Below are 17,581 nucleotides of genomic sequence, written 5' to 3'. Positions count from 1 at the left end.
CACTATATATTCTGAACAATAATATAACCTGGTCATGCAAATATTTAATGCAATTTTGGCCTAATCTGCCTGCAAATGCACAGTATGAAAGCTGAATTCTAGTCGGATACAAAAAAAAATGAATACAGTTAAGTACTATATGTATTATATAAATTTTTAAATGTTTGCATCTTGTCATAATATTTGAATTTTTCTTGTATTAACATCTTGTCTCCTGTACAGCAGCACTCAGACTTGGGGAGGGAGGGGCAGTACTCTGAGCCAGTCAAGTGTGCTTCAAGCGGACCTTTCCCCCCTTTCACTAAAAAGCACCTCAACACGCAGCTCTGCATGCGGATATGATATCCTCTTACATTTATTACTTAAACATATTTTTATTTTACTTGCAATCTCCCTTTACTTCCTGGATTTCTGGCACATGTGACTAGGACATGTGACCATGCACATCATCTCAGGGGAGGAACATGCCTTTCCCTGAGATCTCGTGAGATTACAGATTAGATTTCCCAGCAATGCTCTGCGGATGTCACCTTTCCTGGATGCAACGCTTGGGATGATTACATTACTAGTGTCCAAGAGGGCCAGGAAGTAGAAAAATAGTAGAAAAATAGTAATTGTAAGTAAAAACAAAATATGTTTAACTTCAGCTTTAAGTATTAAATAAAATGTATTTCTGCAAAATCTGATATATTTTGTGGTCTCTGTCTTTTTCCTACTTTAAGGTTCCTGCTGGAGTCTCTTTGGTCAGCGATGGTCCAGTGAGCCAAGCGGTCTGTGAGATGATACAGTAGGAAGGTGTGACCATGGGGCTGAAGAAGAAGCAGCCATGTCCCAGGTTGCTGGATTACCTGGTGATCGTAGGCGCAAGGTAAGCCATGCTTCCTCTATACAGAATAGTTCTCCGCTCTGTGGACATGTCGCATGCAATACCAGGACAGTTATATAACCAAAGCACACAGACATTCTCGTGGAACAATTCACTGCCAAGCCAAAGTACCTTGATTGCTGGTAATTACTGATTATACAGTATAATAATAGAGGATATTTCAGAGAGAATCAATATTCCATTATTTGCAGCATTTTTACCTCCAAGACTTAATAACTATTTGTACATTATTGATTCCTTTTGTTAATTCCTTCCTAAATTATTTCAATTGTGCCCGGATTTCTGTCTCACTAGTACATTGCTCGATGAATTTAAGTTAAAGGATCTGTCATGAGAGAATTACAACCCCATTAGGTTTTCAGTTTAAAGTGACACTATACTCAGGAGTAAAATCTTAAAAATGCATTCAAGTACCTTAACTATTAACCAAAATGTATCTTATTTGTGTATCACTCGGCTGTAGATCCTCCAATCATCTCTGAAGTGGTGCTGACACTGTCCTTCCTTCTGGAGGGGGGCTTCTTTTGTTCCCCATGTGTGTGTAAAGTAGTCACCGCTCCAAGCTCGCTCCTGTGATGGACTACAATCTTCATATAAACGAGTAAACTAAACCTGAGATTCTAGTCCATCCCAGGAATGAGCTTGGAGCGGTGACTACTTTCCTTGCTCTCTTATATTTGTTTTATTTTTTAAATCTGGTGCTTTTTATTAATCAATTTTTAAACAATGCAAGTAAACCAAACTTCTCCCCTTTCCCCTCTGTCCTCCCTCCTCTTATCCCAAACCTTAGTTTCAATACTAGCAATAAAAAATAGTTTTGATAAGGATTCTCTGTTTTCGTCTGCTTTCTCCGACCATTACTAGGTGATTATTGTTGGTTGCTATGGGACCAAATGTAGAACAGTAAATACATTGAGCAAGAGATGGGTAGAACATGAAAGGGAAACAAATAAATGTTATACAGCAGGCCCAGCTATTGTGTTGCTCACAGAAAATGTAGGCGAGGGTCGAAGAGACTTCAATCTTCACCTGACACACAGTGTAGAATTGTCTATGAGCTACAAATGACAAGGAAGCAGAGTGTGTTGCATCAAGCCAGTTGCCCCAAGGTTTTTACAAATTTACATGGGCAGCCTCTTCTTATATAAGCTAGCCTTTCTCTGACAAGGATGTCATTAACGGCAGCTATTCAGGGTTTGTGATCGGGTTGAATAGCGGAAATTCATCATTCTGTGATTTTCCAAACCAGGAACAATAATCTGTGTATGAATCTCCCTGCTATCCATTAACCCTTATAAGCTCAATTTAGGACCTCTTGCCAAATTTGTCTGGACAACTCTTAATGATGGTAGTCATTATATCCTTCCGATATCAAAAAAGCTTTGGGTATTATTTAGGGATGCACCGATACTGGTTTTTCGGTATCGAGTACCGGTATTTTGCTTTCGAGTGGCGGGTAATGACATGCCGCCCGGCTTCCTGATTGACCAGAAGTTTGTTGGCACCTGGTCTGGCTCCATGTTGTTTGGCCGGCTCAGTTGTGATTGGTTGGGAAACCGACTTCCCAGCCAATCAGCATGGAGCCGGCTTCCCGAACAATCGGAAAGCCGGACAGCGAGTATTGGCCTGCCAATCAGGAAGCCGGCTCCATGCTGAATGACTGACTGGAAAGCTACCCAAATACTCTGTATCGGCACTGAAACTAGTACCTCCACAGGATGTGTGGAGAGGTTCCCTGGGGACCGCCCGCATCTTGTCTTGTATACATCACCAGTAGAGCCTCTATTCTCTTATATTTGTTTTATTTTTTAAATCTGGTGCTTTTTATTAATCAATTTTTAAACAATGCAAGTAAACCAAACTTCTCCCCTTTCCCCTCTGTCCTCCCTCCTCTTATCCCAAACCTTAGTTTCAATACTAGCAATAAAAAATAGTTTTGATAAGGATTCTCTGTTTTCGTCTGCTTTCTCCGACCATTACTAGGTGATTATTGTTGGTTGCTATGGGACCAAATGTAGAACAGTAAATACATTGAGCAAGAGATGGGTAGAACATGAAAGGGAAACAAATAAATGTTATACAGCAGGCCCAGCTATTGTGTTGCTCACAGAAAATGTAGGCGAGGGTCGAAGAGACTTCAATCTTCACCTGACACACAGTGTAGAATTGTCTATGAGCTACAAATGACAAGGAAGCAGAGTGTGTTGCATCAAGCCAGTTGCCCCAAGGTTTTTACAAATTTACATGGGCAGCCTCTTCTTATATAAGCTAGCCTTTCTCTGACAAGGATGTCATTAACGGCAGCTATTCAGGGTTTGTGATCGGGTTGAATAGCGGAAATTCATCATTCTGTGATTTTCCAAACCAGGAACAATAATCTGTGTATGAATCTCCCTGCTATCCATTAACCCTTATAAGCTCAATTTAGGACCTCTTGCCAAATTTGTCTGGACAACTCTTAATGATGGTAGTCATTATATCCTTCCGATATCAAAAAAGCTTTGGGTATTATTTAGGGATGCACCGATACTGGTTTTTCGGTATCGAGTACCGGTATTTTGCTTTCGAGTGGCGGGTAATGACATGCCGCCCGGCTTCCTGATTGACCAGAAGTTTGTTGGCACCTGGTCTGGCTCCATGTTGTTTGGCCGGCTCAGTTGTGATTGGTTGGGAAACCGACTTCCCAGCCAATCAGCATGGAGCCGGCTTCCCGAACAATCGGAAAGCCGGACAGCGAGTATTGGCCTGCCAATCAGGAAGCCGGCTCCATGCTGAATGACTGACTGGAAAGCTACCCAAATACTCTGTATCGGCACTGAAACTAGTACCTCCACAGGATGTGTGGAGAGGTTCCCTGGGGACCGCCCGCATCTTGTCTTGTATACATCACCAGTAGAGCCTCTATCAGACCATTGATCATCAATCAGCCATCCCAAATCATCTTTCCACCTTATTTTACAGGGTAGCTGGCTATGTATATTAAAAGTCGAATGGAGAATAGTAGCATAGATGGTGGAAACAATGCTTCCAGGTCACTAACCCAAATAGGAGGGGAACTATGAGACCTTCTCTTCTCTATTTCTAATATGTTCAACCCATTTTCCTGTCTTTCTTGCAGTTTTTTGTATTTTCTCTTTCTTATTCCCTACTCTCCGCTTTCCTTCACCCCCATCTCTCCTCTCTATTTTCTCACTTACCCCCACCTTTACTTGCTGTATTTTATATAGAAACGGTGCTTTTTTTTTTTTTTAACCAAATCTGATTTCTCACATCAGGCAACCAAGCAGTGACAGCATTGCTCAGACTCCGGAGTTGCTCCGCAGGTACCCACTTGAGGACTTTCATGATTTTCCCCTGCCTCCCGACGTAGTATTCTTCTGCCAGCCGGAAGGGTGTCTCAGCGTAAGACAGAAGCGCATGAGCTTACGAGATGACACTTCCTTTGTCTTCACGCTTACCGATAAAGACAGTGGAATTACTCGCTACGGAATATGTGTCAACTTTTACCGCTCTTTTCAGAAACGCATTCCAAAAGACAAAAGCCGCAAGCAGCCCAAGCCAGCCTCGGAGAATGGGTCCGAGGGCTCTGATGGAGGCCAACCTTTACAGGTTCCAAGCGCAGAGTCTGCATCGGATATCAATCACTCTCCTCACCAAAAACGGCTGTCCAAAGGGGTGCAGCGCTCTCGGAACAGCACTCTGACATCTCTTTGCATCATCAGTCACTATCCATTCTTCTCTACATTCCGGGAATGTCTCTATACGCTCAAGAGATTGGTGGACTGCTGCAGTGATAGGCTGGTCAGCAAGAAGGCTGGAATATCGAAGGGTCTCCAAAGGTAAGGAAGAACCAAGCATCTCAGCCCATGTTGTGGCATCACATATAATATTCTCACCAGTTAGTGTTATGAAACCGTAATCACGAACCTGTGCAAAGTATTAGTAGATTATTATGCCCATCTAGTATTCCATTTTGGCAAGGGCGGTGTCAGATCTGAGCGTCGCTTGTGTTCGTTTAATAGTACCATGTTTCCCAACTCCCATCAATAGTCCATGTTTTCCACAGAGTTGCTATCACATTTTGTTGAACTGTCAAATTATTATTATACAGGTTTTATATAGCGCCAACAGTTTGCACAGCGCTTTACAATATAAGGAAGACATTACAATTACTATACAATTCAAGACAAGATGGTAGGGAGGGCCCTGCCCCTGAGAGCTTACAATCTAAAAGGGAGGGGCAAGTGATACACGAGGAGGTAGCTGTGTGGGGATGAATTGTTAAATCAAAATCTACCAGTGTGTGGCTAGCCTGTCATGAGAGAAATACTTGGCCTGCCATTGGTGACCTTTTCATGAATATACAAAAAATGATAAAGTCACCGTCACTCCAAATAATCAAGTCAATAAGTTTATTGACCCAAGTGAAAACACCTCTAGCAATGTTTCGGGACCATGCGGCCCCTTCCTCAGGCAAACCACTCTCTGTTTGCCTGAGGAATGGGCTGCATGGTCCCGAAACTTTGCTAGAGGTGTTTTCACTTGGGTCAATAAACTTATTGACTTGATTATTTGGAGTGACGGTGACTTTATCATTTTTTTTGTACGTTTTGACGGAGGCATCCGTTGTTGCTGCTGCACCCGCCCTGCTGCATTGGGCATTTTCCGGTCAGTAGTGCGAAGGGATACATGGACTTTTCATGAATATGCCAGTTGCTTGGCAGTCACGGCGGTCTCTTGGCTTTAATACTTTATAAAACACTGACCCAAGGTGAACAGTACAGCAAGTGAAATCCGAACGTCTAATCTGCATACTTGTTCTGCTGGCCATACACAGTCTGCTCTGTGCATTGAAATCAATTAGAACATGGTGGCTTGCTGGTTAAATACATTGGGACTGATTTATAAATCTTCCAGCTAGTGTGTAGCTCGGTGAATGCCACTCTCATCACACTACCACCACTAGATGGATTAGATGAGCATAGGAAATTCCTATGATACTCATCTAGCAGTGTTAGTGCATTGCAAGTGGCATTCATCCAGCTATACACCAGCTGGAAGATCTATAAATCAGCCCTATAGTGATAGCAAGCACTTATTATCATTGGGCGTGCCATGGAGTCATTATCCCCTTTTTATATTTAAAAGGTGTGTATACTTCTTGCGATACACACTATATGACCAGAAGTTTGTTGACACCTGACCATCACACCTAAGAGTTGGACATCTCATTGTAAAACCATGGGCAATAATATGGAGTTGTTGCCTCCTTGCGGCTATAACATGTTTTGCCAGATGTTGGAGTGTGTCTGTAGGAATTTGTGCCCATTCAGCCAAAACTGTCATTGTGAATTCAAGTACTGATTTTGGACCAGAAGACCTGGCTCATAGTCAGTGTTCCAATTCATCTCAAAGGTGTTCAGTAGGGTTGAAGTTGGGGCTCTGTGCAGGCCACTTGAGTTCTTCCAAACCAAACTCATTACTTATGTCTTTATGGGCTTGGCTTTGTGCACCTTTACACTCAAACATCAAATTCTACCAATGCATCCCTCTATGCATGATGATTAATAACATAGACATGTCAGGTGTAAAATGCTGAGATTATGAAATACTTACACTTGCAGAGCATTCACTTCCTGCTTTTAAAGGGCAAAATGACTTCAGTTTGCCAACGCAATGCACACTGGGATTGTCTTGTCATCAGCAGAGCATTGCTGAGAAATCTTATCTGTAATCTCAGGAAACCTTAGGGAAAGGCATTTTCCTTCCCTGAGATAATGTGCATTGTCACATGTCTAGTCACATGTGCCAGAAATCCAGGAAGTACTAGGAGAGCTAGTAATCTGCCCTTACTAAACATGGCCACTGCCAGAAGACTGGGGAAGAAATAAGGAATGTAAAGAATACAAAGCCGGCAATTTTCTAGAAGTATGTGATTGTAGATTATCATTACTAAACATTTCTAGAGGCGTCTTGGTTGTTATTTTAGAGATATGGGTAAAGATCTGCCTTAATAATTTGGATGGGTGTCAACATACAGTACTTCTAGTCATTTACTGCATGATACAACCAGCTTATTTAGGGAGCAAGTTCACAGTGGTCTCTGGATGGCCGATATCCGCCTATCTGGTGCCATATGTAGGCAAACATTATGCCATCCAGCATCCTGATTCCAGAAATTACCACTTTTTGGTTGGCGATGGTTTATAGGTCGCTCTTAGAAAAAGCGTTGGGAAGTTACTTCAACATGTTGTGTAAATACAAGCATGTCAGGAAACCAAAACCACACAGTTTTAGCCGTAACAAGTTTTTTGGTACTATCCAAACTCCAAATAGGAACTTGCAGATAGAACAGGGGTAGCCAAACTCCGGCCCTCCAGCTGTGGTGAAACTACAAATCCCATGATGCATCTCTCTCCGGGAGTCATGTCTGTGGCTGTGAGAATCTTGCAATGCCTCATAGTTCCACCTCAGCTGGAGGGCCAGAGTTTGGCTACTCCTGAGCTAGAGGATTTGGACCACTCAGAGGAGTAGTATTTACACAACCCATTTAAAACCCCAGTCTTCAAAATATGTGCTTTGTCTACTTTAAGAACATTTTCAGTTTTGAGCCCTAGCAGTATACATTGGGTTTAATTGTTACTAAGCAATTGGAGAGCTGTCTGTTTTGGATGGTTGATGTAGGTACAGCAAACATCTGGCATTCAACTAACCAGCACTCTCATCTAACCAGAGGGAAACAATTCCCCTGTGTACTTACTGTTCCGCTGATCTGCTGCATGTACTATCCGGGAAACGATTGTGTGCCATTTGGCTTAATTTGCTTTTGATTATTTTATTCAATATTATTACTCGGATAAAAAAAAAAGGCTCCAGTGATGGATTACTAGTTTTGTATTGAGATTGTAGTCCATCACAGGAGCAAGCTTGGAGCGGTGGAAGTAAAAAAAAGTGTGGTGTGCAATATACCCTGTTTCCCCTAAAATAAGACCTACCCCGAAAATAAGACCTAGTACTATTTTGGGGAATTGCTAAAATATAAGACCTAGTTGTGACCATTCCCAGGGCCGGTGGTTGCATAAGGGGGAACTTGAAGAGCCGCGGGAGAAAATCAGCGGTGCCAATGAAGCCAGCGCTAGAGGAAGTGAGGCGGCAGCGGAGGGAGCAGAGCCGCATAAGGCGATGCTTCTTCTATAGCGCCGGCTCCTGTCACAGGCGGGGTGATACCAAATGCACTCCGCCTGTGAGGAATGGATAGTGAAAGCGCACTTCGCTCATTCTGGCCAGCAATTGGTTACCTAATTGCTCTTGGAAAGGTACGGCACCCCTGATTGCCCTGATCACCATATTCTTAACTTTGCCATTTTGGATTATTTAATTTGGATTTGCGTTAACTTTAAGACCTACCCCGAAAATAAGAGCTAGTGTGTTTTTTTGAGCCCAAAAAAATATAAGACAGTGTCCTATTTTCGGGGAAACACGGTAGTACATTATACAGCGGCGCAATGCATAATACCAGCAGCTTTAGAGGAATACAACAAATCGCAGCAATTTGTATTGTACTATTGCTGGGATTTGTAGTCCTCTGTAGCTGGCGTTATTCTGCATTGCGCTGTATAATTTATTATTGCTGGGATTTGTAGTCCTCTATAGCTGGTGGTATTCTGCAGTGCGCTGTATAATGATTATACGGTGCAATGCAGAATACCAGCAGCTATATAAGTATACAACAAATGCCAGCAATAGTACATTATACCATAATGTACTATTGCTTGGATTTGTAGTCCTCTGTAGCTGCTGGTATTCTGCATTGCGCTGTATAGAATGTATTATTGCTGGGATTTGTAGTTCCTCTATAGCTGGTGGTATTCTCCATTGCGCTGTATAATGTATTATTGCTGGGATTTGTAGTTCCTCTATAGCTGGTGGTATTCTCCATTGCGCTGTATAATGTATTATTGCTGGGATTTGTAGTTCCTCTATAGCTGGTGGTATTCTCCATTGCGCCTTATAATGATTATACAGCGCAATGCAGAATACCACTGACGAGTTATAGAGGAACTACAAATCCCAGCAATAATACATTATACAGCGCAATGGAGAATGACACCAGCTATAGAGGAACAATAAATCCCAGCAATAAGACATTATACAGGCTGCTTAATGTATTATTGCTGGGATTTGTTGTTCCTCTATAGCTGCTGGTATTCTGCAGTGTGCCGCTGTATTATACATTGGTATTCTGCATTGTATGTATGTGGGCTAAGTTTGGGGCCATCAGTGTTGTACAGACTACAGCAGCCAATCTTTGGATGTAGGTGGGTCATGACCAAGTGTTGCTGAGTGTAGGAAACAAGATGTCACCAGCACATGCGCATTTCTACGTGAGTATTGTTTGCATGTGTTTTTGCGAGTTTTGCACGTTAAAAATTTGCAAACACGAAGACGTGCGTTTTGACTGGCAGTTTAAGAACCATTGCGGTCAATGGAGGAACGCGCATGAAAATGTGCAACATGCTTCTGCCGCACGTTTTCTGGCTTTTTCATTGAGGTCTATTGGGGAAAAACGAGCTTGAAACTGCCAAAAGAAGCTCATGTACCTTTTTCTGCGTTTGGCATTTTGCTGCTCGGGTGTGAAAAAGCGCTTTTCCCACTGCTCTAAAATGCCTAGGTGTGAACCAGGCCTAATTTACAGACGGCGGCTCGCTTTTGAGGTTTTCTCTAGTTGTCAGCGGAGCTGGTTCATGGAAAAATCATGTTGGCTGCTGACTTTCTTATTATTTGTCCACTCCTGTGTTAGGGGGGAGAAAGATAATGGCAGGTCACAAGTTAAAAACAAAAGAACAGGTTTTAAAGTGAGGAATCACCTTTTATTATTATTATTATTATTAATATTATTATTATCATCTATTCCTTCTGGCTGGAGCTCCGTTTTAAAAGGCAGTGAAGCCTGGAATATATACACCACACGAAAACAAAGTCACCACCTGGATTCCGGGAATTGTTTATGATGTGGGGTTGCTTCAGTTGGTCAGGTCTAGGTTCAGCATCTTTATGCCCCCAAAAAACAAGGTCTACTGTCTACCAGAAAATACTGAATGATCAGGTTTTCCCATCAATGGATTTTTTTCTTCCCTGATGGCACATTGGACATATTCCAAAATAACAATGCCAGGATTCATTGGGCTCAGATTGTGAAAGAGTGGTTCAGAGAGCATGAGCCATCATTGTCACACATGGAATGGCCACCACAAAGTCCAGACCTTCACTCCAGTTAGAATCTTTGGGATGTGCTGGAGAAGACTTTACACAGAGGTCCGACACTCCCATCATCACTACAAGATCTTGGTGAAAAATGAATGAGACTCTGGATGGAAACAAATGTTGTGACCTAGGGCTGCACCGATATATCGCCGCCGAAACATATCATACATCAGCGCATCCCTGTTTTCTTTCCTCCCCGCTGGGCGCTGCTCTGTGTCCCAGCGGGGAGGAGAGAAACTGTGATAGCCGGCCGAGCGCTGCGGGACGAGAGCGCTGTGAGTGGCCGGCGTCTCCTCCCACACCGCTCAGCCTCCTATCACAGTCCGGCAGAGCGGTGTGTGTGCGGAGACAGGCCGCGCTGTCACCGGAGGCTGAGTTCTCCTCCCTACACCGCTTGCTCAGCCTCCTGTGACAGCGTGTCAGAGAGGAGAGCGGGTACAAACACTCAGTGATCGCTGAGTGTTTGTAGATAATTGAGGACAGAGTATGTGTACTATATCCTCAATTATGAATGAATGGTAGTGATCTACATCACCTCATGTTCATGATTGTGGTTATAGTAAACACACTCTGTCCTCATGTTATGAATGAACAGGAACACTCAGTATAGAGGATTCCTGTTCACTGATAAAAGGGGCTGCAGAAAAAGAGATTGAGGACTCTGTGTCCTCAATCTCTTTTTCTATTTTAAAAGGGAAATATCAGGAGTCTGTTTGGACGCCTAATATTTCCCCGAAGCCCCTAAAAGTAAAGTTAAAAATATTTAATAAAAAATGAATTACATCAAAATAAATAAAAAAAAATAAGTTTATAAAAAAATAAATAAAAATTAAAATATTTGAAAAATTTTGAATTAAAAAACACTTTCGCTTTCGGCCTGACAATTTTTTCTTTTTTCGGTTTTAAAATATCCATTTTGGTTCACCTCTAGTTGTGACATTGCATAAGCTTATCAAACGATGCCATGGCAAATGTGTGCCGTAATCAAACCTAAAGACGGTCCAACAAAATATTCGAGTGTGTGACTATTTTTTGGCCTGGTGGTGTACGGGTGCAGTTTTCATATATAGAGGAATATACAAGCACTCTGGTCCCCAGTCATTGCTAATAAAACATTTGTTATGTTCCATAATCCCTATGGTTCCTTCTTCTTTGGACAGCCTAGCCTATGAATGGTGCCATTGTCTCTCTGTAAGCGGCAGGTAAAGCTCATATTTATATTTCCATGACACTTGTATGATCAGGAGCTGCATACGCTTGTAAACAGATCAAACCAAAGCGCCAAAGGGCAGCAACACACAAATGAGCATTCAAAAATGACGACCGCAGAGCCTTACAAAAAACATACCTGAAAAAGCAACCTGCCTACACCTCATTGTCACAAAGCGTTGTTTGATAGGACTAAAGTATGGAGCCAGTCAATGAGTCCAGAATACTTGATTGATACAGAGGCCTGGACCTCAGCTATTATGGGCACATAGGATTGGAGAGGCAGATCTGTGACTCTTAGGCCAGGTGCATACGTGGGCGATCCCGGGACCGTGTGTTCGTGTGCGGCTGCACACAGTGGTTGCTACGTGGCCCCATTGATTGATTTCAAAGGGGTATAGCTGCACTGGAATCCCTGACAAAAGGTTCATCAGTTGGGACAGGAAGGCACAGGTAGTAGTAATCACCTGAGGTTATTAAAGTGGACCTTTTCCCCCAATGCTAAAGACCTCCGATGGGAATGTTTTTTTTTTTTTTTTTTTAAATCAATCATTTATTTGGTTACTTATATCTATTTGCTTTCCACTTCCTGGTCTATTGAGGCCTTGGGGATGTAGCCCTGGCCTCATACCTGCCCTGTGGGAAGGCTGCATCCCCAGTGCCTTCCAGGGAGATCTCATTTTGCAAGATCTCAGGGGGGATGCAAAAAAGGTATTTTTCTTTTTTAGTAGATGAGAGTAATGTCATATGACGAATGTGTAAAAAAAAAAAAGCCCTTTCCCTCCCAAGATCTCACAAGATCTGAGGGGGAGAAAGGCGCCGGTTTCCTCCCACACTCCAAAGCCATGCTGGAAGATTAATTGGCTCCTGTCTAAATCGGCCCTTGTATGTATGTGAGATGGGGACCTTAGATTGTAAGCTCCTTGAGGGCAGGGACTGATGTGAACGTTCAGCATGTAAAGCGCTGCGTAAATTGTTGGAGCTATATAAATGGCACGGGTTGCGTACCATCGAACACATACAGTGGTTGTAAGCAGGTGGTAGTTAGCTGCAGGTGTTCTCCTAATTTGGCTGCAAAAGTAAATACACTTTAAGGGCCGGTTCACATCACAAAGTCTGTGTTCCAAATCGTTCGGGGACTGGAACGCAAGCCGGCCAACTCCCTGCATTCAGGGGCGGGAGGGGGCGTGGTGGTGCATTGAAGTGAATGACACAGCAGCCAGGCCCCCCGCCCGCAGTGTGATCGCCTGCACCCGAACGCGTGTCACATTAGTGCCTGCGTTCCGGTCCAGGGCGATCTCCAAAAATAGTGCTTGCAGCATGCAATGCCTAATGGGATTTTGTAGTTCCACCATCGCTGGAGGGGGGAAATTTGGCTACCCCTGAGCTAAACACCCTGATAACTTTGTATACTCACTGAAAACATATTATGGTTTGTATTTAATTGATGACATCTCTTGAATAAGTTATGACACCCACCGCTATTAGCAGGTTTGTTTGGCGCTGCCTTTGTCCTCCTACCTGGAGAAAAAGCAGGTAGGCAGCCCCCCCGAGCACACTGACTAAGAAGCGTAATCTATAATGGCTTCACCTTCCTTTCTCTGATCCCTCGATGTCGCCTCTCCTCCCTCCCCTGGAGTCAGACATGGGAGACTTTCTAAACATTAAGCTTTTCCTCATCAATTGTGCATGAGCGTGGGTGTTGCATTGTCATTGCGGAAACTGCCCAAGCCGGTGAGTAAGTCCTATACAGCCAGGCAGCTTGTGATGAGAACTAGCAGCCTGAGGGTGTTTTACACAGGCCTATGTGTACATAGTGCTCCGACCTCTGTGCAGGACACCGGGGTGTGGAATTTCATGACATACTTGAGAAAACGACATGGTAACCGCTTGTCATTACACTTCTCAAATGCTACATCCTTTTTTCTCCCTTTGCAATATGATCCTGTTTGTTAATTTGGTTAGTTGCTTCATGCATTCCTTTTGTGTCATTTGACAGATACTTATGTAAAGTATTCTATTCATTTTCCAACACAGAGTTTGCTGACAAGGCCGGCGGAGAAGGCGAATAGTATATCTGTTATAGAAATGTAAAGAAGAACTCCGGGCAAATAAAAAAATCTACCCTTGCAGTGGGGCTACCCCAGCACTGCAAGGGCTAAGTGCTTATTTTGTCCGGGGGGGGCTCAAAGCAGATTTGCCTACCTGATCCTCAATCCCGCCGGTTCCCTCCAGGCAGCTGGACCGGTCCACGCAGCCGCTTCTCCGCTGGGCTCCAGTGGCCTAAGGACCGCTGAGAAGATCACGCAGCTGGACCGGTCCGCGCAGCCGCTTCTCCCCTGGGTTCCAATGGGCTAAGGACCATTTACATCATCACGCAGCTGGACCGGTCCCCGCAGCCTCTTCTCCCCTGGGCTCCAGTGGCCTAAGGACCATTGACATCATCATGCAGCTGGACCGGTCCACGCAGCCGCTTCTCCCCTGGGTTCCAGTGGCCTAAGGACCGTTGACATCATCATGCAGCTGGATCGGTCCACGCAGCCTCTTCTCCCCTGGGTTCCAGTGGCCTAAGGACCGTTGACATCATGACTCGGGGACCTTAGACTGCTACAGCGGAGGGGGAAGCGAGGCTGGAAGGACCGGCCTAAGAACAGGATCGGATGAGTATAACTTCATAACTCATTCCAAATCTCCTAAGACTATCCGTCTTACTCTCACTCTGCAGATATACAGCTATGAGGCTGTAGTCCCCAGGCCCCCTCACATAGCAGGAAGTGCGCTGAATTCCAGACAGAATGTACATTTTTTTTTCAGCACAAGTAACATTTCTAGATGCTATCTACAACAAAGCAGATCTTCCACTTTAAATTGTGAGCAGGCTTTGGGTCGTGTTGTGTTGAATGACTGACTGCATATAAGCCCGCAGCAGTTCATGAATTACAGTAACACAATTTCTAAGTACAGTGCACAGCCATCATCTTATGTTGGTAGGAAAATAAATTCTGCTTATGAAATACACAAGGATTTTGTTTTCTCTTTTATGCTTTGTCCTATATAATGTGTACAAAAGGCAACTTTAGTTTCAAGGTTGTTGTGTCGCATTCAGGAAGTGAAATGAATCTGCTGAGAAAGAATAGGACGCGTGACTCGGCATGGAGACATCCATTCACAATGAAACGCTAAACCGCTATTTATAAACTGACTGCAGAGTCTGAGGCCACCAGGTTTCTTTTTTTTTTTTTTTTTTTTGTAAATGTTTTTATCGAATTTTCAGAAATTAAACATGCATACATGATGTTACAGTGTCAGGTTACAGTCATGTACATGTACATCAAAACAAACATCTGGCCGACCTTCTGGCCGGGAGAAACAATATGGGTAAGAAAGAGGCAACGAGCAGTACATACAAGTGTTCACTGTAGTGTAGAACCAAAACATAATTGACGAGAAAAAAAAAAAATAATAATAAACCCTCCACATACAACATAAAATAACATGGTACCTTCTGAGGGGCTTAGGCCGTTGAATCCCCCTCGGGGAGGCCTCCGACCCCCGCAGCTCGAGGGGCTTCCTCCATCGCTGCCCGCGGTTTAAGCGCTCGGTGTGCGCGTACAAATTCAATAGGGGAATCCAGGGGTCGTTCCAGTAAGTCATTGAAGAGCCTTAGGAGGGACGCTGGGACCATATCAGGTAGCACTGACTCTGGAAGGCCTCGGACACGGATATTGGACTTACGGCCTCTGTTGTCCAGGTCTTCAAGCTGCCTCCGCATGGTGATGAGGGAGTGGGATGTGGCGACTTGGTTGGATTGCAGGGAACGTATTTCCCTGTCTCTGTCGGCACCCGCCCGTTCCACTACATGCAGGCGGCGGCCTATGTCCTGAATGTCTCTGCGAAGCTCCGTTACAACGGAGTGTAGAGTGTCCTTTATGTCCGCCGTCATGGATGACAGGTCAGACCGGGTGGGTAAGTGCCTGATGTACTCGTGCAGGGAGGACTCTCCGGGATCCAGCGTCTCGGCCTGGCGCGTGTGAGGGGCCATCTCCGCCATGTTGTGTGCATGTGTCTCTGAGGCCTCGTGGCGGTGAGACTTGAAGAAGTCCGGTACCTGTTTGGCCGGCGGGTCTCCCCTTTGTCCAGGAGTCTTCCCAGGAGGGTATTGTGGGCCAATCTTCCCCATGTCTGCGGGAGGAGAGCTGCAGAAGGCGATGCTGGGTGCAGGTGAGCAGGAGCTCCCGAGTTAAGCGGCCATCTCCGTTGCCGCCGAAGCCACGCCCCGCCACCAGGTTTCTAACCACGGCTCTTTACAGTTATGCGTTTTGGCAGGTCTGTGAATAGTGTTCAGGGGAATCGGATTTAATTGTCCCAAATGAACACCGGACAAAAAGCTAAACTCCTATACTGTATATGAATGGGTTAACCCAGTGGTTCTCAACTTGTGTAACCTCAGGACCCACATTTGTCCTTGATCATTAAGTTGCAACCCAAGTGCATTGCGCTACCAGGCGTTCGGGTTCAGGCGACCGGACTGTGGGTGGGAGGTGCGTTTGGAGTGTCATTCAAAACAATGGCAACACAACGCACCTTCCACACCAAAACATGCAGTAGGTGCGATTGGGTGGTACTGTGCATTAATCGCATGGGACTGTGTGAACTAGTACTAGTGTGAACGGACCCTCAAAAGCACTGACCGACTCGCACACTCACATATATTCTCACACACTTTTTTTTTTTTCAAGATCCTCCCAGTCTCCCTACTTTATGAGAACTGAAGTGGATCCTCAGCCTGGGGGCCAGTGTGGGCTGCTGTGCTGTGACGGAGCTCCATCCATATGTGCTTTGCTTGTACAGCTCCCTTGCACTCCCTGTAGAGGTGCCGGGAGCCAGACTGTGGTGTCACGCCTGTCCAGGCACCTCTACAGGACACGTGAGGGAGCTGTAAGCACGTGATGGAGCTCCCTTGTGGCCATACCCCCGGTCCACCTCAAGCTAACACTTGGCGGCGGGCAGCATATTTTGAACTGACAGTGCTACGTTAGGGGGAGGCAGAGGAGTCTCTCGCATAGAAAAGTGGAAGGCATGTGGCGACCCACTGAACACGGGATCGCGACTCCCTTATGCGCCCTATAGAGGCGACGGGAGCCAGAATGTGGTGTCAGTCCAGTCCAGGCACCTCTACAGGGCACATGTGTGAGCTGTAAGCAATGCACGTATGGACGGAGCTCCCTTGTGGCCATATTTCCAGCCCACCTCAAGCTGACGTGCAGGGCCGGGCGGCATATTTTGAATGGCTGCTTAGCACGAGAACTGATGTTGCTGCGCTAGGGGGAGGCTGAGGAGTCTCTCGCCTAGAAAAGTGGAAGGAATGTGTCGACCAACTGAACGTGGGGTCACGACCCACCAGTTGAGAACCAAGGGTTTAACCAACCATCACGTGAGTCCATGCAGATCAGCAGCACAGGGATGCAACGGTCTGCCAGATTACATCCACAGAGCCTGGAAGCAAGAAACGCAGGAGCCGCCCTGTTTACATCACTTGTGGATGTGAAAGCTCCCTCGAAAATTCTACCAGTGTACCTGTCCTGTATCCTTTGCACAATTCCTGTGTTATCCCAAAGAGTATTATTAGCCATCCCAGTCCTTATCTTGGGACTACAGAATGATTAGCCTTTAGAGCCTATTCACACCAGGGCCCGGTTACCGCGCTGATCTTAAAAGGGAGGTTTTGGGAGTTTTTAATTGCTTTTCAGCGCTGAAACGCAATTAAAAACGCCCAAAACCGCACTGATGAGCACGGTTGCATTGAAACCTCTATGGAAACCGCAACGATCAGCACGGCAAAAATAGTGCAGGGAGCAGTTCGGGAGGGGGACGGTTCGGATCGTGCGGTCACATGAACGGTCCACATAGCAATGTATGGGATCATTCATGTCGGCGGATCCGTGCGCCCAAATCCGCATGTCCGGACCGCCCCGGTGTGAACGGGGTCTTATGTGTAGATGAGAGAGTAGTTAGGTCAGAGTAGTTTGGCAAGAGAAAACTGGGCAGGGCTGACACCACTCAGTCCACGAAAATGTTGTTAGCCCGCAACAGGACTCGGGAGCGGAGAGCGTTTCTGGAAGATCGAACACGTATTTTTCTGTACTTGTAGAACCTTTAAAGGGATATAACATGGGGAGATGGGCAACTGCTGCAGAGATGCACTGTATATATATATATATA

The 17,581-nt window shown here is 45.0% G+C and overlaps 1 protein-coding gene across 1 annotated transcript in view; it reads left to right on the top strand.

Moving 5' to 3' along the window:
* The window catches only part of MADD (MAP kinase activating death domain), a 101,031-nt gene that overhangs the window by 16,205 nt on the left and 67,245 nt on the right, over positions 1-17,581 (top strand). The window contains exons 2-3 of the mRNA XM_018562147.1: positions 723-868; positions 4,162-4,725. Coding sequence (XP_018417649.1) covers positions 804-868; positions 4,162-4,725 — 629 coding nt within the window. The 5' untranslated portion in view covers positions 723-803. The remainder of the gene's footprint in view (positions 1-722; positions 869-4,161; positions 4,726-17,581) is intronic.

The sequence above is a fragment of the Nanorana parkeri genome, unplaced genomic scaffold, assembly GCF_000935625.1.
Source record: "Nanorana parkeri isolate BGI_ZX_2015 unplaced genomic scaffold, ASM93562v1 scaffold562, whole genome shotgun sequence".
Taxonomy (NCBI): Eukaryota; Metazoa; Chordata; class Amphibia; order Anura; family Dicroglossidae; genus Nanorana; species Nanorana parkeri.
This window is presented reverse-complemented; position numbering and strand designations above follow the sequence as displayed.